The 19,411-nt window shown below is 37.9% G+C and overlaps 1 protein-coding gene across 4 annotated transcripts in view; it reads left to right on the forward strand.

Moving 5' to 3' along the window:
* Positions 1-673: 673 nt before the first annotated feature.
* Positions 674-19,411, forward strand: part of TRAPPC8 (trafficking protein particle complex subunit 8) — a 50,631-nt gene continuing 31,893 nt past the window's right edge. For 2 of the 4 annotated variants that reach the window (XM_085316292.1, XM_085316293.1), the window contains exons 1-9: positions 674-1,042; positions 6,646-6,840; positions 9,229-9,312; positions 12,034-12,123; positions 13,341-13,515; positions 13,893-14,046; positions 15,140-15,227; positions 16,679-16,926; positions 18,383-18,498. In XM_085316292.1, the coding sequence (XP_085172418.1) occupies positions 886-1,042; positions 6,646-6,840; positions 9,229-9,312; positions 12,034-12,123; positions 13,341-13,515; positions 13,893-14,046; positions 15,140-15,227; positions 16,679-16,926; positions 18,383-18,498 (1,307 nt within the window). In that variant the 5' untranslated portion in view covers positions 674-885. The remainder of the gene's footprint in view (positions 1,043-6,645; positions 6,841-9,228; positions 9,313-12,033; positions 12,124-13,340; positions 13,516-13,892; positions 14,047-15,139; positions 15,228-16,678; positions 16,927-18,382; positions 18,499-19,411) is intronic. The other 2 variants (XM_085316295.1, XM_085316296.1) reach the window with 1 other exon arrangement.

Raw genomic sequence — 19,411 nt, forward strand, 5'->3', positions numbered from 1 at the left:
ACTAATTCTTCATTGCTACTGATCATCACTGTTGTTTTCCTTCCATGTAATCCACACWCTGCCAGGCTACAGATGCAAAAGCCAGGCCTTGTATAGTATCATGCCTCAAAAGGCAAGTCTCAAAAATGAAGCCACGGTGTGCTACAGAAACCCAAATCATTCTCACTTTTTAACCATTGTGGCTACTTTTTTGTYAAAAAATAAAAATCCAAAACTGTTCTAGCAGTAGTTCTGCACTAAAAAATGCAGAGCCGTTGCGCTGCAAAGGCACGACCGACCCAGCCTTCCTCTTTTCTCGCGCCTAGTCAATAATAACTCGGTAGGTCATTTTTTTTTCCGCCGGACTGGCGCTGCCGCCTTCGCGCTCTGCCCCCGGCCGCCGAAGCCGGACCCGCTGTGCCTCAGCCCCCGGCGGCGGCTGCCCCGAGGCGGGGCACAGGAGGAGCGGTATCAGCCGGCCCGGCCCGCCCCCGCCGGCTCCCCTGCGAGAGGCCCCGCGAGGCGCCCGCCGCCAGCGGCCGGCAGCGGTTGGCGGCGGCTGCCACGCCCCCAGAACGCCCCAACGGCTCCGGGCGCGCGAGGACCGCCCCGCCGCAACCAGCCCCGCCCCGCCCCCTGCCCGCAGCCCCGCCCCTGCCGCCCAATCACATGAGCGAGCGCGGGGGCTGCCGGGAGCGGGCGCTACCTGACGGGTTCGGCTCGGGCGCGACATGGCGGCGGCGGGCCGTTGCTGAGCGGCCGCGGCGCAGGCAGCGCGCAGGGGAGGCGGCGGCTGGTGCGGGAGCTGAGGGAAGGCCGTGGCGGCGAGCGGACAGGCAGCCGGCGGGGCGCGCAGGAGAGGAAGGTGGCGGGGCCGGCTGGGGCCCCCGGGCGGCGGCAGCGGCGATGGCCCAGTGCGTGCAGTCGGTGCAGGAGTTCATCCAGGACTCGTTCGTGCCCTTGGTGGCCGCGCTGTGCAGCGAGGAGGCGGAGAGACTCACCCGCAAGAACAACCTGAGCTTCGCCGAGCTGGTGAAGCCCTTCTGCCGCCTCACCTCGGAAGGTCGGTGCCGGGAGCGGGGCCGCCTGTTTACGTGGGGACGGAGAGGGCGGCGGCGCTGCCTTCCGCCCTCCCGGCCCGGTCAGCGGCCGCCGGGGCCCGGGCGCCGAGGGGGCTTCGTCCATCTGGGCCGCCGCCGCTCCTCGCCTGCCCTGCCGCGGGCACCCGAAGAGGCTGAGGCAGGCGAGACCCTGCCCCGTGGCCGGGGCGGCGGCGGCAGCCGCGGCAGCTGCGAGCCGGGGCCGGGGCCGGTGTCCTGACAGGCTTTGCAGAGGTGCAAGGTTGCCGGGGTTGTCAGGGGTGACTTGTAAGTCTGTTTAACTTTATTTGAGCTCCTGTTCGCTGTGGAGCCATGGGTGTTAGGCTGCTCTTGGAGACATCCCAAAAGGCTGCGAGGAAAGTGGCTTTGCATCATGTGACTCTCTCTTTTTTTTTTTTTTTTTTTTTTTTTTTTTTTTTTTTTTGGTACTATTACACTGTTGTCTCACAGATATTTTTACCTGGAGCTTTTGCTATAGCTCTCTTTGATTTTTGCACTTGTGGTAAGGCTACTGAAAAGTACCAGTTAGTGAAACTATGAGTAATGTTTTAGAGTGTTAATTGTAATTTCAGCTGTAAGTCTCTGCCTTTTCTCCCTTGTAGTTCTGTCAAAGGTGGTTTTGTTCTTTTTATGTGCAAGACTTGTGCAAACAGAAGGGGAGGAATARACTGCTTATGTGGCATAAAGATGAAATGACTGTAAAATAATAGCAAAACTGGAAGTTGATCACTTTAAAGAAAGTGTAAGGTCCTTTCATTTTAATACTTAAAAAAAAAGAAAGAATGACTTAAACTAAGCATTTTAAGATACTACCCATTAGAACAGCATGCTGAGCAGTAATCAGAACAGAAGTGCAGAACTGCTCAACAGAATAGCAATGCAATGGTATTTGTCAGATTTGGTTTCTGGCAGGCACTCAGCTCGGAGATTTATCTCTTKCTGTCTTATGTTGAGGAAACATTTCAAGAAGACTAAGCTTGTACTGTCACTTCAGTTGAATTTTTGCATTGCTGTTCAGGTGAATGATGCCAACTTAAAAGCTAGTATGTGTTGAAATCTGTCTTAATTCTGCTTCAAGTCTTAGCAACTTATTAATCGTGTTTAACCATAACTTGTTTATAAATGCATTTTCCTTTATTCTTTAGCAGTACCTGTGAGCTACATGAAAATACAGACAAATGAAAATCCTTGAAATTCTCAGATTATTTAAACATGTCTTTAGATTCCTTAGCAGAGAGCTTTCAAATTCATTTAGCAGAAGTAACCAGGTAGTCAATTCAGAATGAAGTATTCRTTCTGAAGAATATTTACTATTGTAATTTAGCTGTTACAATGGTTAGAAGAAAAAAATTACAGCTAAGGAACTCTCAAACCTGTAGTCTTCTCAGTGTTTTCTRTGTAAGTGCCATAATATAACATACTTATAAACATAATTAGTCTCCATTCTGCTTTAAAATGGCTAAAGAGCAGACTTCCTCCCTGTGTACAACATAAGATTTTTGATCTTATTACTGAAAGACCGTTACTGATTGTGAATTTCTGTACTGTTCTAAAACTTCAGAAGAAAAGCACTGCTATTTGATTTTTGGTAACTTCTCTAACTTTTGATGTTTCTGTAATTGCACTTCTGTAAGCTCCATGATGTAGTAATATAAATGAACACCCACATGAACTTTTATCTAAATCCCAGTGATACAATTTTAATTTCTTAATTTTATAGCTGTGACTGTGTCAAGGGGAGTCTTTGAGAAACAGCRTTCTTGCTGTTCTCTTTAGACTTGAGCAGTCTTAACTATCCTGTTCAAAACTTGACTCACAGGTCAAAGAACTGAGATTTTGAAGCTCATAACAATGGATTTTGTTGCTACTTTATTGTAGTGTTGCTACACCGTATTCTGATTCAACAGATTGCAAGCTTGACTGCAGTTCTGTTCTCAGTGTGGCTTCTAGTTTCATGGAAAATATATTACTGCATACTGTAAGTAACTTCTTGTCATGAAAACCAGTGTGCATKAGAGTAGGGGAAAGCAGTAGTAGGCATTTGATTCAGGTGGAAGGATAGATCAGTGTAATAACTTGTTAAGTTTGTATAATGACAAACGATTTTTGTAGCTCCAGAATTTGCAGGGCTTTATCATAGGGAAACTTAGCTTATCACAACTTGTGGAAGCACCATTACATTTACAGTCATGGCGAGTGACACCGTTAACTGTATCCCCTGCAGAAGACCCTGGAAATGGAGGATAGGTTCTTAAATAGTCTGATCAAACCTGTGAACAGACATGTTAAAGCTTTTGTGGTATGTGTGTGTAATGTCCAGTTAAGAGGAAGGGAGGCATGATTAATGATCTGATCGCAGAACAGGAGGATGTGTGTGTGTATATGTATGTATATATGCATATATATATATATATATATAATGATCTGATCGCAGAACAGGAGGATGTGTGTGTGTATATGTATGTATATATGCATATATATATATATATATACACACACACATATATATGGATCTGTATAGCCTGAACAATTGTGGTGTGRTATTGCTTATGGTTGGCTTCTCCTTACAGGAGAAGAGAATATTGTGTGGATGAGTAGGTGGTGGTGGGGTGTTCTTGTGAATTGGTATTCCTGCCTTTATTTAGTGATGACCTCACTGAGTTTTTAATATAAAACTGGGTTAATTTGTATTTTGTCTCTTTGCAAATTAGCTGTGTCTTTTACTCRTGTAAAACTTCAAATTATAGAGGAGCTGAGGAAGAACCATATGTTGTTTGAAGAGTTCAGTCACCTGTTTGCTACACTTCCAGTCTGGTTACAAGTTTTTATCTGAAGCCTAGGACTTACATAGCTTATGAGCTGACTAACTACATCTTTGTCAATATTGTAGTTTGGAGGAGCAGTGTAGTTTTGAAGCAAATCTAACTGATGTGTGAAACAGTTGATGCACAGCAGCTAAACTGAAAGCTTTGCACTGTGTGCACCCATTGTCCTCTCAATCCAAACAGAGATATAAAGATCCAGACTGGTGTTGGATTCTTCAGGTGGCTTTGAACCATGTGCTGCTTCAAGTTTAGCAGTCCAAGGAGACCAGATTATATTACATTCTACTCAAGTAGAACCCTCCAACTGTATATAATATAGATGTAGGGGCTGCTGCACCGAGTACTTAACCTGCTGATCAAGTTCTCTGTGAATTACTTACCACTGTTAGTGTAACCAAAAATACTTGTGCAGTATGGCAGATCATGATGGTAGAAAGTTCTGAGCACAAGCCTAAAGTGTTTACCATATTTTCCACCCTTTTTGACTTTAAGGGAGTTGTGTTCAGTTGTTGAAGGAGAAATGATTTACAAAAAAAGGTGAGAGCAACTTTACTGTCTCAGTAAGTCTTGACTTAAAGCAAACAGACAAACAACGCTTCCTTACTTTAAAACAAACAAACAAACAAACAAAAACTCAAAGCCAACCCTCCACAAACTTTTTCTTTCTGATACAGGAACTGAAAGCATGTCATGGATTTTGTATCTTCACGTTTATTCAGAAGGCAGTGGCTCACAATTGGTGGCTRATTAAACGTATTTTTAAAAAAACTCTACTCACAATATATACAACATCTCACTTTTTAGCAAATTTGCTGAAATACCATTTGAACTAATATTGTCCTGAGGGTGAAGTGAGGGTTACTATGTATACTTCAGCTAGCACGTGTCATTTATAAGACAATCTTGGTTGCTCTTGAATGAAAAGTTTTTATATTTATTTAAAAAAAAATCTGACAACTGTACTTGCTGAAAGTATAATGGGAACACTGTATTTATTTGATTAACTTAGTTTGGTGTTGGGTATTCCTTGTGCATGAGTATTTTGTCCAGCAGTGGGATCACTTTGAATTTCTTAACTTTTGATGTGAAAGATACTGTTCTATTTCACATTACTCCTTCCTCTCTTGGCAGAATAGCTTCTGAAATAACCTTATGAATGCATTAAGGAAATACATAACAGTAGTAAGGCAAGACCTTTGTGGGATACAGATTATGCCCTTATGTCTGTCCTTAGCTAGTTCATTGCATGCACGCATGCCAGAAATACTCACTGCTATACAGGATACAAATAAGCTCTTCACTTTTCATGGCTATTATGTTTGAGAGAAGTCATCAAGGATGTTTTGATTTTTTTATAGCTAYGCTGGTGAAGGCAAACTTCCTTTTCTTCCTTTTCTGAAAAGTTTATTTTGCCCACCTTTAGCTATTTGTTCCTTCCACTTCTTTTGCATTTGTTCCTTTCAGTAATCACGTGGCCCTAGAATTGATCAATCTGGTTAGCCAATCAGATGAAAARAATCTTCTAATTCTTGTCCTCTGGGATCAGTTTTCTGCTGGATGTGCCAAACTGGATCTACTAGGTTGACCCTGCACAGTTGCCCTCTTCTGTCTTGAGAGCTTATCACGTGRCTCTAGTTCAAGGAACTGATGTGGCTAAAAGTCTTTTGAATTTTGGGGTTATTTGTCAGTCACCTCTCTGAACTGCTTCACTGCTTGGCTACTGGGAATTTCAATGGTCATGAGCCTGAGGAGGGTAGAACTATGCCTGTGCTGCATTAACATCTAAGAGTAGAGACCCATGTAGTCTCATCTGTGTGATTGTTGCTCCTGAGAAGACTTGGGGAAAAGGTTTGAAACCCTCCCAGCTGGGAGGCTGAAGATTCAGTTTCAGACCTTCATGGTATAAATCTTGTGGTTAGCTACAAGATTAGAAGAAGAACAAGGATCTTYCTTTGTGCTGTGCTCTGCATCCCTTACTTCAGTGTACAGTGGTTTGTGTGAATGCAAAGTGGTCAAGGACTGTACTGCAGGGCACAAAGTAGCTTAGGTAGGCATGCCCAGTGTATCCTACCTGCACTTATCGCCTAATTTTTTTGATGGTGTTTGTGGTTTGGATTGTGAAACTGATCTGAAAAATTATGGAGCATATTCAGTGTTATAACTTAGGTGATACATTTTGGAGAATAGGGGAGTTTTAAAAACGGTTCTTAAAACCTAAAGTAATAATGCTTATAGTATCAAAAATAAAAGGAAATGTACATTTGAATGAAGTAGTACTATGCTGTCCCTGTCAAGCTTATTGACTGCTATTATTATGTACTGGAATTYTCTGTTGTACTCTTTGGGGCATGGTATGTTAATGGTGACCTCCATATAGCTATTACAAGCTTYTTATGAAGTTATGCATGTTCCACAAGGAAGAGGATGGAGTTACGTAACTGGGTATGGGTTTTATGAGTACTTTGCTACCCATTTTGAATAGATACTCTTACAAATTAAGACCATGCTTTCACTTTCATCAGTTTGTCTGAATAAGCCTAATGTGGAATTTGTGGCAAAACAATTAAATAGTTTCTTCTTTCCTTTGCTCGCTCTTTTTTTTGGATACTGAACTATTACAAGTTGTATTTTAAAAACCATGATGGACAGGTTTAGCTAAGTAAGTTCATCTTTTTTTAAAAAAAGTTTCAGCTCTTTCTATTATACTGCTTAATAAAGCCTATTTTTTTTCTTTTTTTTAGTTCACATGAGAGATCCTAATAATCAGCTTCACATAATTAAAAATCTGAAGATTGCTGTCAACAACATTATGACTCACCCGCCTCAGCCAGGTGCCATTCGAAAGCTCTTGAATGATGTTGTATCTGTCAGCCAGCCTGCTGAAGGAGTGGTAGCTAACGTGATCACAGCTGGAGATTATGATCTCAACATTAGTGGTATGTAATGATATTTTATTTTTCTGTAACTCTAATTTAGAGTTTTTTATTACAAAATTGAGATAGCAACCTATTACACTTGATCTAGAACAGATAAATATATCAGAATTTACTTACAATATTGGTACTAATGTATGACTTTAAAGTCAGTCATGACTTTTTTCAGTTGTTGTCTTAATCATCACTTAATGCACTGAGTTCATAAGGTCGTCATAAAGTGGTTTTGCCATAAAGCTTAGTGCTTCATATTTTGCTATCACAATGGTTAGAATATTCTAAAAATGATAAAAGTGTTTGCAATATTTTATTCCTTGGAGAGCTGAGAAAAATTGAGACATGATCTTGAGAGCTGAGAAGATTAAACTCCTCCCAATTAAAGCACTAATCCACTAAAGCCTTCAAGTACATACTTAATTTAAAGCATGTATGAATTGTCCTATTTAAACRTGACTTAGCTTGGCATGCTTTAAGGAATTTGGCACTGCTATAACAGGAGACGGATAGGTCTTTTTATATATATTTGGTAAATTAGGATTAGTAGTAGATGTAGTAGCATTGTACGTTGATTTTTGGATATGCGAATATGGAAAAAATCAATTGTGCAATCTTAAATTTCTAATTTACAAGCCACATCTTCAGGCTGATGTGAAATATTAATAGTAAAGGAAAAGACTTGCAAGACTTAGAAATTCTCTTTTTGAGAGCTGCTAGTGGAAACTACAGCCTTTCTTCACAAGTTTCATGCCCCTGCTTATTTGTGGAATTGGTTCTCTGCTTAACAGCTTTTTTTTTTTTTCTTTAACGTGAAAATTTTTTTTAAGAGGTAAGTCTGCTTGAATTGTTAGGGATTTCCGGTTTCTAGGAGCCAAATCTTCTGRTGAAGAGAATCTTCATAATGTTTTGAACAGCCTCAACTTAGAAGTGATATAGTGGAAGAGGAGAAAAATGACAACTTTGAGCCATTCTTTGTGTAGTGGTGTAAGCATATAGCCCTTGTTTTGTCTTCCCTATTTGCTGTTCAAGCCCAGGTGTACTGGTTATCTCCTTGACCATCTTTAATCTCTGCTTTCTCTCAACAGTTAGGTTCTTATTTCCATTCAGACTAGATATGATTTTTTTTTCACAGGAGAACAGTGTAATCTCTATCCAAGATCATTCTTAGAGATAAAACCATGTAACAATTTGGTAACTTTGTACCTCTTCATTAAGCTTTAGCAGGAAACACCAGCAGTGTTGTTGATGAAACTTAGATCCCATTATATTTTATCAAGACATGACAGAGTCYTTAGCTTGTCAGATAGGAAAAAATATATAAGTAGAAAAACTCCAAGAAGCTTCTGTTCTCCCCTTCCCCTGGAACTTTGTTAGAGCATTTTATTGAAAACCTGTGAAGCACTCATTCCTGGCCAAGGATTTTTTTATCTTTTAATGGAAATGTGAAATACTCGAATCTTTAATATATTGCTCTTTTTGTTGTGGTAAATTAGTTTTCTATGATAGCAATATTAAAGCTTATTTCCCTGATATTTTTTTTAATGGTCATCAYGTGCAGTATGTTTTGAAGGAAGATATAAGTAAACTGTAGAAGAAGGACATACATGAGCCTCTCCTATAGAGGGATCATTATCCTGCTAAGTTARGAAAAGTTTTGGAACTGCTGTGATAAATTGGTTTGTAATCCTTCTTTTGTTGCCCTTGTTCAATAGTCTCACATTTGTAGTTCCATAATATTGCTGTATTGATAAGACTTGGATGGTTGCTAAGAGGGTGCTAATGTTCAGCTGAGCATATCTTCCCTCTTCCAGCTGCTGGTCAATGTGGAGAGTGAGTAAAAGTGATCCTGCTGAAGACTTTTCTTCCTTCCCTTGTTACATCAATCTTCAGCTGAGTAGCTTCCTTGGTCCTGTTCATTCAAGGCTGCATGATCTTAATACTTATATTCAGAAATGCGAGACCAGGACAGAGCTAGGGAGAAAGTTGGGGCGGCTACTTCCAGCAGCTAACCTCTTCAGTTACTTTAACTGTTGTGCTGCAGGCTGAGAAGCTTCAGAAATTAGTGGCTTATATTTGGACATATCTTCTATTTTTCTAGTTGGAAAAGACTATAAACATAACTCTCCAATTTTCCACAGCTTTATAGATTACCAGATTTCCATTTCTGTTAAGACCAGAATTTGGGCTGAACTGGAAACAAATACTGAACTCTAAAGTACACTGTGAAATGTTGAGCCTGAAACATAATTGAGGCCCATCAGGGATTAAAGCCATTTGAATCCAAATAACCTATGTGGTACAGATTTCTACTTCATGCTACCAAAGCATAAAAGGCAATAGTGTGTTTGCACCTGAGCCTCTTTTAGTATAATAATACMATGTTTTTTCTATTAGATCGCTCAGTTAAAGCTAGTGTTCCTTGGTACAATAATTGGAAAGAGACACTGATGGAACTGAACACATCTACGTTTTATTCAGGTATTTTTTTTTGTGGTTGGTGCGGATTTGCCAAATTGACCTTTATCCCTTTTCTGTGTGCCCCATCCACCTTTCCTTTACCATCTGCTGCTGCAACTGTTTAGCACTCTTCTTGGCATAGATGTGTATTCCTCCATTTTCCCCAAAATAAAAAGTTGTTGGTGATGGATATTCTTTTATTCATAGTTCTGATTCTGTTAACCTGAGTCATTTGGTCTTTCCATAGAGTCCAGTAAGTACAGTGGGGAGAAAAGATTTTGATGCTGTAAAAGTGCCATCTTGTTTGATTCTCTAAGAACTGTATACTGTCACTGTTCTATATTTCAAATACAGATACTTTCCTGCTTCTCTCGGGTTTTCTTCTGTGTGGATAGTAGTGTTCAAATTGAAACTAAAGTGTAAGTGTATTTGCAGTACATGTCTCTGCTTTATTGATATTTTCTGGTTTATGACTTTCTTCAAAACTTAATGCACTTTTGTCTAATTAGAGCTATTGCTCTCATAAATGTATTSGTGGTTGGCCTCTCAACTTACAGTGAAGTTTTATGATCTAGCTATTTTATAGATTACAACTTAATGTGTTTTTTCCATTTTTAAATACTAATGAAGCTTATGCCTTCAGTTGGTCATAACTATCCTTTCAGCAGTGTCAGTTCAAATGCTACTAAATGTTGTCTTTTCTAAATGTGCTAAATATTGATACCTATGAAATTCATTTTGCTCAATAAAATTATAGTACAAAACCTAATGAAGTAGATTTCTCATATATAAGCTGTTTTGTATAAATAGTTTATCTTTTTTCCCTAATGGTTTCTGAACAGATTAACAAGTTTACGTGAACTTGAGCTCTGCTCATTTAGTATATTATAAATGTATACTGGAGAAACTTAAAACACAGATCTGTGATGCTTTGCACTGTTTATAACACGTGATGCGTAACATTGCATTCTTGAAAATATGGACAAAATACTGTTTGCTTTGAATAAGGTGCATGTTTATTTTTGCAAACATCTAATGTAAACGATTATAGCCCTGTAAATGTGCTTGACTAAATGTTGCAGGGTGCGGGGCACTGTAGAGGAAAATGGTTGCTTTTGTACCCTCTTAATCTCCTACTAGGCTGAATGAAAAATGGAACATACGCATAGTACAGCCCTRTTTATGGATCTGTCAAATTTTTTAACTTTTACTGTGGTTCAACTGTATAACAGGAATGGAAAAGTGAAATTAGAACTTGAAACTAAAACATAATTTTTACCTTTTATAGTTTAATACTACTTCGTTCTAAACCTGAATTACTACAAGGCTTCATTGTACTTGTGAAATAGACACTAGTCAACTTTTTAGTGGTTTGTTTTTAATAACAAGCTGTGTTTTCTTTGCTAGTAGTTGAAATACTTACATACTGGACTTGGTAAATGCAAATACATTTTTTCTTCTACCACAGATGAGCGTTCAAAGATCAGTTGGTTAGATCAGAAGAGGCAAATTTCTAGCTTGCAATTACTGTTCTTTTTTTAATCACTGAAATATACTGACAAGTTGAGTTCAGTTGTGAAATGTGAGGATGTTTGACTTRAATGTGTGGATGAAGTTGATGTAAGATGGCCTAACAACGCAAGATTAAACAAAATGGATCAACTTTAGTGCACTAGAAGGTTGACAAAGCTTTAGGGAGTTCTTATGCAGGTTAAATCAAGGGATGTGTGTGATGTTGTTCCTTATAGCACYCAAGATAGAAAAGAATTATCTCCAGGATTTCTTGATGATGTATTTTTCCTTGCCAATCATTCTTTTCTAGTTTGCAGATTTTGTTCTGGATGCCAGCTTACTGCGCTGTGTGAATCAGGTTATTAAACAAGTTGATTTACTTTGCCTTGGGGATTTTTGTACTGAGATGAATTGCAGAATTGTGATGGCATAAAACAAATCTTGAAAGGAGAAATAATATTTTGTTTCTAGACTGATAGTTGAAGTGGAAAGAAACAGAAGATTTTTAGGTTCAYAGACTCTCCAGTGTCGCAGATCTACTTGGTCTCTCTGTAGATCTTGCTTAAGTACTCTGAAATAATCAAATCTCTTTTGCAAAAGGGCATTTTGAGCATGGCAGAGTATCCTTGTAAGGATTTAGTGGCGTGATGTGGTGTGTGTCCTATGGGTTAAGGAGTGAAAGAGGAAGGTGACTACTGGCAAGTCACAACACTTGCAGAAAGCTTTTGGCAAGACCAACAGAACAGGGGTTTGGTAATCCTTAGTTCCTGTGCATACTCCAAAATGAATTTAGCATCTCAGTCAATTGTTACCTTAGATGAGATGCGTACAATGACTGTTAGAAGAATTAATTTGTTTTCTTCTAAGTGTATGTGTGTGTTCAGAGGGCTGAAGTAGTAGTTACTCTAATGGTGTATATATTCAGTGTAGACTGGGTATGCTCAAAATACTGAAGGAGTTTATGCTTGAGATATTATTACTCAGTTTCACAGGATTAATTTTAAGTATCTTTTAATATCTCCCACCTGTATGTTTTCAGCCTCTGTACTGTAGAAGCTCTTCCTTAGACTGTTTGTTTTCCCCTTTCCTTCCTGCCTGACCTCTGCAGACCTTGTCAGAGTTTGCAAGTTTCACTTACAGGTGTAATTTTTCTTAATTCCTTTATTTGAACAAATAAACAGAAGCTTGACTACGTAAATAAATTTGTTCGTATCTTACTGTGTATTTCAGCTACTACTCCTTGGTTTGAGTCTTACAGAGAGAGTTTTCTTCAGTCCATGCCTGCATCAGATCATGAATTCTTAAACCACTATGTTGCATGTATCCTTTCAGTATTATGGTCATTTTCCATAAGGATCAAAGTCTCCGTGCAGGAGACTTTGAAATTTCAGAATGACTCTTTATGCCAATGTGCTGTGAAATATATGTCTATATCTGTATATCTAACTATTCAGGCCAACTGTGTAAGGGATTTCTTTGCAGTTGGAGCCTTAAAGGGAGGAGGAAGGGGAAATTATAAACTTGTTTATATCTCAGACTATGGCCTAATATATGTGAACTTACCCTACAATGTTTACTGTGGCTTTTTAGGTACCTATTGACTGTCTTCAGTGTTCAGCAGAGAATTTTGAGTTGGAATGTGCTTGCATCTCTTCATTAGCTTTTCTAGTACTTGAGTGTCGAAGGGTTGTCTAAAATGACTAGAAGTTCACCCCAAAAGGCTGTAAAGATGCTTTAAATGCTTTTGCAGTAACTTTTTTGAGCAAAAGTTAAGCCTGATTTATTGGCCTTGGGATGGGGAGTCAGGGAATGTGCTGTTTCATAATGTAGTTGGTGTTGACTTTACAGTAAAATTAATGCTGCAAGTTTCATAACACTTAATTGTCAGTTGTACTTTATCATTTCAGTATTATGGCATGAGTATGTTTGAGATGACCACTTRTGCAGAATTAATTTGGCAAAATACTGATTTTGGCTGCTGACTACTAAATTTTAGTAATATTTAAAATACGACTTATTTTTTAGCTTCTCTAACTTAATGACTTTGAATAGAAATAGCAAAGCAGAATTTCTCATGATCAGAGTCACACTTAACACATCTGCTTTTTAGTCAGGTGTTGATGTATTTATTAATACTGATTGTTATTGTTTTGAGTCAAGTAATGCCTTAAAATTATAGTTCTTTTARCTTTAAGAAGTAAAATAGTTTGGGAGTAAACTTCAGTTACACTTGTGTAAGCATAGGTTTTAAAGGGTCGGTTAGCTAATACCTGTGGCACAAGATGAAACATGAACTTTCTCCAGTTTTGACATGGAATTCAAAGTAATAGTTCGTTTAGTATTTTACGTCTTCTGTTCCACATATTTTTTTTTTTTCTCTTAATTGAGACCTAGGCCAAACTTCAGTTGCACAAGCTTTAGTCTCGTATGTTTTATGAGCTTAAACAAGGATTTTTTTTTTTTTTAAACTGCGTGGTCAGTGGCTGTTTCAAGTTCTTCTGATAATCTTCTGATAAATGTCCTTAACATATGTTTAGGTATGCTTGTAGTTTCTTCTAGTGAAATGGAGCCTGTGGAACAATTTCTAAAGCTGTCTCAGGAACAACATCGAATTCAGCATAGTAGTGAATATTTATATCCGAAATGGTTYATACCGAACACGCTCAAATACTATGTATTACTGCATGATGTAAGCACAGGAGAAGAGCAAAAGTGAGTTTTCTGCCGTCAATGAACTTTTTTGACCAAAATGCGTGTGGTGTTTATAACTTATTATTCTGTTGTGGGTTTAATCTTAACCAGTTTGCTGGCCATTATTAAGGCAGACTGCTTATTTCACATGAAGTGGAATTAGATCTAGAAATACTATAAGGAAATCAGTTCCATTTTTTTTTTTTTGAAGTAATGATTTCTATASTATCTCACTGAACTAATTTCTTTTAGGAGTATCTCAGTTTTGCTCTTATGTAAAGAACTGATTTTTTTTAATTTTTTTTATTAGTCCCTGTGGATAATTGTCTAATAGCTTGTTGCAGTAAACATTTAGAATTGGTGTAATAGTAAGATAGGGTAAACATTAATTTTTTCAGAGCTGATTGCATTTATGAAGAGATGAAGCAGAGATACGGAACTCAGGGTTGCTATTTGCTGAAAATAAATTCACGGGCCTCTAACAGAGGAACAGATGAACAGATACCAGATCCTTGGAGTCAGTACCTTCAGAAAAGCAGTATCCAGAACCAGGTATTACAATATTCTTAAAACAGTTTGTGTACACAGATACCTATTTTTTATTGCATTAACTTTTTTCCTTAATAGTATGTATTTTTCTATGGAATGTGCTGAACTAGTAGGGATACTTTTAACACTATTTTACAAAATTCACTTTTAACCTGATTTTCTGTGAGGGCATAAGATGAGTCCTTATTCAAAGGAATATCATATATGCCACTTAAACTGATAGTAAAAAGTACTGAAATAATACTTTCCAAAARGATTGCATTGGCACTCAGGTTTTGACCTCCTGAAGTTATTGCCCTGGTCAGTGCATATAAAGCAGAAATGTACTTTTCATGGTAAGCTTTACATTACTTTTGGTTAACTCTCTTCACTTTCAGAATTGCTTTTCTAGGTCTCTTCTTGTGGTTACTTTTCGCAATGCGATATGATATGGTCTGTCATCTGCCCAGATGACAAATGATGGTATATGTTAGAGTACTTAGTTCTGTTTGCCATTAACATCTGTACATGGGGTTCAAGACTAAAAATATTCCTCGACTCTGCTTTTGACTGTCCTACAGTTTTAGCTGTATCTGTAAAAGGTGTATGAGTGGAATCAGTCCATCAAATCTAGCTGACAGTGGAAGGTCAAGCCTCTTTGATTCTTTAAGTTTTGGGTCCTCCAAAGAGCTTATGTTCCACCATAAGCTATCCTGAGATCTGTGTGTGGGAGGGCTGAGGAAGGAGGGTGAACAGGCTTTCTTCCTTATGCCAACTATCCCATATGCATGTGTGTTTATATATATATATTAATAAGAGTTTTTTAGTAGTTGTTTGGAAGTGTATTTGCTACTATAGGGCACTGCTATATAAGAGACTCAGCTGTTGGAGATGCTTAAGTTCACAGTGAAGCTATATAAGCAAGCTGGGAAGGTATTTGGTTTGTCTGTGAATGTAACTTTTGTCTTTGCAACTGGGCAAATCTTCACAAACTATTGAAAAAATGAATGTATAAGAATGTCTAGTTTAAACATACTGTGACTGAAGTTAACAATTGACTGTTGTGTGTGTATTCCAATATTCTTGAAATCCCACTTGTTTTTTCACCTTGGTGTAGGATTGCTATGAAGATTATCCATATGCTGTCATTTCAAATAAGAATGCTGATCACTTGATATCAGATGGCTTAGATAACGAGATTAAAGGTATTTTTRTAAACTGCTTTAAAATGTTAATGTGATAGCGTTTATAGAGCTGTTTCATGTCTTAGATAATTTGAACTCTGGGCAATATGTGGTTTATAGATACTTCTACTTTACAAGCATTAAATGAACTAGTTCTAAAAGTTCACAAATTTAATCTTAACTAGTTTAATACACTGAGATAATGTTTCATAAATCAACAAGTTTAATCAAGGTATGGACAAATGGCATATCATCTCTGAACTGAAATTAACCAAAATAAAATTTGTACGGGTTTTTTTTTTAAGAGTAGTCAAAATAGTAATTTTCTAGATGCTTGGAGGTATTTAACATGGTGTCCACAAAGGAAAGTGTAATGCTGATGATCCACTAGTTGGTGGAGATTGATGGATGTATCTATCTTTAATGACATGACCTTTGATTATATTAGAATCATATATTGTAAGATTAAGCTTATGGTTTCCAAACTCTGACTAGTAAGTGGATAATTTTCTTTATAGCAAAAGTGAAGTTGAGTATGCTTTAATGTAGCTTGGAATTTATTTTTTTGTTTGTTTTTTAAATCTGAAAATGACAAAGTAGCAAGGTATTTATGTAAGTTATCTGGCAAATGAGCCCTCAGAGGGCATAGGAAATGGGACAGTAAGTGAAATTAAGTGCAAATTTAATCATGGCTTATTTTTAAGGAGGCTGTGTGGATGAGAAGCATCATCAAATAAGGAAGAAGTGCAGGTACCCAGCTCTGGCCTGGCTCAGCCCAGGTCATTCAGACCTAAGGGGAAAGTCACAGGGAGATGTGGCAYGTTTAGGAGAGCCCACAAGTGCCTGAACAAGAGGTCTTCTGAGTCCTCACAGGTCAGAGGTAGTCTGCAAGCTGCTGTCTGAACCTTACATGCCCAGCTTTACACTTCCACTTCTTGAGTGAAATCCTCTAAGGATTTGCTTTTGCAATTCAGCTGGGACAGATTTAAAAAAAAAAAAAAGAAAGAAAAAATTAAGTGTACTTATGTGGAAAGGAAATAATAACATGAAAAGTTATTAAAACTTTACTGATCAAGACAATGTCTTGATCTAGTTCAGATCACTAGAAGCAATAGTGGTCAATCACTACTTGAAGTAAAGAGGCTTCAGAGGAGACTGATGAACTTCATGATCGCTAAAGGGGAATGGGAAACTAGTGTTTTACTTTAAAACAGAAATAGAAAAAAACACTTGGATGCAGCYGCTGTAGGAATTGATGCATTTCCATCTTTCCATCAATATTTCCTGTGTTTTTAATGTTTTAATTGTTTTTCTTGAATATYGTTGATACTAGTTAACATATTTGGTGATTCTTTGCACTGTAGTCAGATTCARAAATATCTCCTCAAACATGTAGTTGCAGTGGTACAGTGTTCAAAGTTGGTTACCTTTAATGATAAACTTTATATACTTTTACATCAATCTTTTGACAGATGGCCTATCAAATAACTTTAAAACTCACCCCCTTCAACTGGATCATCCCAGTGGCAGTTTGGATAGCACTGATTACATGAAGGCTACTGCATCTTTGCAAGAATCAAAGAAATCCAACTCTGGAATGCCTCATGGTGCTTTTTTAACACTCACAGATCATGACCGAATTCGACAGTTCATTCAGGAATTCACATTTAGGGGACTTTTGCCACATATAGAGAAGACGATTCGACAACTTAATGATCAGGTCAGTTTTCTTCTAAAAACACTTCCTGCCACAATAAGCTAAAGCAAATGTAAATAAATGTAGTTACCTGAAACAGTGTTGAAATTGTTACTTTTGTCTGCTTCTAATGATTCAGTGATCTTATTCAATATTACAAGCAAATTTTGAGAGAAGCTGTTTTGGCTCAGTTTGTGTCTTAAGGAGCCCTCTGTGCTATCAACAAAACTTCAGTACAAAGTGGCTTCTTGATGAAAGCCTATTTGAACTATTGTTAGAGGTATCTGTCCTTGCTTCTAAAATCTTAATGTATCTTTCAACGTTTGAATACGCTGCTAAAGTTTTATAAAATGCATGTTCATCAATAATTATCTCCCAAAAAAGCTGCACACTTCAACTGCTACTTTTTGACAGGAGAACACTAAATCATGCCATTGTTTTCATCTTAGGAATTTCTGCAATTAAATAGTCATCTCTTAAACTGCCAAACTTCAAAAGAATAGCAGTTGATATCATACCCATGATAAGGCAAGGGCATGCATTAAAGGTATTTCCTTCACAGTAAGGAGTTCTCATTTGTATTAACCTAAGTCAGTCTGTCTTTCCAGCTCTTTCAGTTGATATAAAATCAAATGACCGTATTTAACACTAGACCTGGACCCAAATATCAGTCACTCAACTCTATATTCTAGTTGAACTGTCCAGTTGACAATCATTTTAAGCAGGATTGTTGCTGGTACCAAATATCTCATGCTGTGAAGTGCAGTCTCTCCCTGGATGAACTCTAGTGAGTTTGTATGTGTTGACTGTGTTTACACTGGAAAAGAAACAAAACAGAGCTGAACATCCTTGTGTGGAGAATGTTAGTACAGGGTATTTGTAAGAACAATGTGATAAGTCTTTTAAAATTATCTTTTAAAATCCTCTTTAAAGAGATGTAGTCTGCTTAGATCATATGAGCTGTAATTCCTGTGGAAATTCCCTTACTAGTTGGGGTGCATCTCTAAAATAATTAAACTGTGTAAACTTACTTGCAGGTGTGACAATGGCATCCTCAGCACTAGACACTAGTGTTTACAGTGTGATGATGCTTAATGTGGTGATGGTGGGAATGTTGCTCTTCCTGAAGTTTGTAGTGGTGCTGATATAAGGTTAACTAAGGCCAGAAATTATATTTTGTGATAACTTAGTTCAAACAAATACATCATCAGATGTTTCATCTTTCCTTTTTAAAGATTGAGTTGTATGAAGTACACAGCAATAGTAGTGAAGCTCAGCTATCTGAAATTGAATAAATGTGTGAACAACAGCTTCTATCTCTTTATCAGTGATTCACTCCAAAGGAGTGTGTTCTTGAGCATTTTATTGAAAACAGTTCTTGGGCAATTCTAAAGAAGCTAGACCCATGTAGAAACCCAGGCTTGTATCAGTATCTCCCTTGCAAAGCAGTGCTCTAATTTAACTTGTGTTCTCTTTACAGTTAATATCCAGGAAGGGCTTGAGTCGATCATTATTTTCTGCTACTAAAAAATGGTTTAGTGGCAGTAAGGTTCCAGAGAAAAGTATAAATGAACTGAAGAATACATCTGGCTTGCTGTAAGTAACGTCGCTCAGTAACTTTAAATCTAAATGAAAAATGTGCCTTTTKGGGGATTGAGGTGCCTGTGTTTGTTGTGTGGTATTCTTGAAAGTGAACTAAAGCAACTGTTCTGTAAAAAGCTTTGGAGGAATCATGAAAAGTACTTTGTATAAGAGTCATGCAATAAAGGTGTAGCAGGGATTAAGAAAAAGGCAACTAAAGCAGAAGGGGAGGAGAAACTGTCTACTGAAGCGTCCTCCTACTCTTAAGCAGAGTGGAGCTTTTACTTGTATCTAGCATCAATATATTTAACTTTGCACTTCTCAGAATTTATCTTGTTCAGTGTCCTCTTCCTATATCCTCTTAATCTTCTTTGCTGAATGCTCTCCGCTCTTGAATGTCAGTGTGCAGAGCTTGATGGCCTTTGATTAACTTATCTRTAGTTTGTGTTGGTAGTGATGAAATTCTGGACAAGAAGCAACATTTGTATCCAGATGSTGACAGTGTGGCTATAAGCATCGTTTTTATCCACAATCCATGTTCTGAATTCATTCAGAACAGACACTCATGGAATTGAAATGCATTAATTCAGAAACTTTAATTTCCTCTCATCTCCTACTTCTTTTGGTCCTGCTATCCTTATTTTAAGAAGCATTTCAGAATGTTAGTGATGCATGGCCAAGTTATTGTGAGCCACTCTTAAAATAATGAGCACAAGTTGTATTCAAAGTCTTCTCTGTCTTGGTAACTGTACTGTTTTCAGGTTTTTGTTTTATTTGGTTGTGAGATTTTCTTTTGCAGAGGACAGGAACTTGCCAAGCTTTTTTTTTTTTTTTTTTTTTTGGCATAAGGTATAGCTAGATGAAGAATCAGAACATATTTTTCTTCTCATGCAGTTCTATTTAGCTCTAATTTAGGTTAGTTAAGCTC

The sequence above is a fragment of the Rhea americana genome, unplaced genomic scaffold (genome assembly GCF_003343005.1).
Source record: "Rhea americana isolate MKP2758 unplaced genomic scaffold, rheAme1 scaffold_46, whole genome shotgun sequence".
Taxonomy (NCBI): Eukaryota; Metazoa; Chordata; class Aves; order Rheiformes; family Rheidae; genus Rhea; species Rhea americana.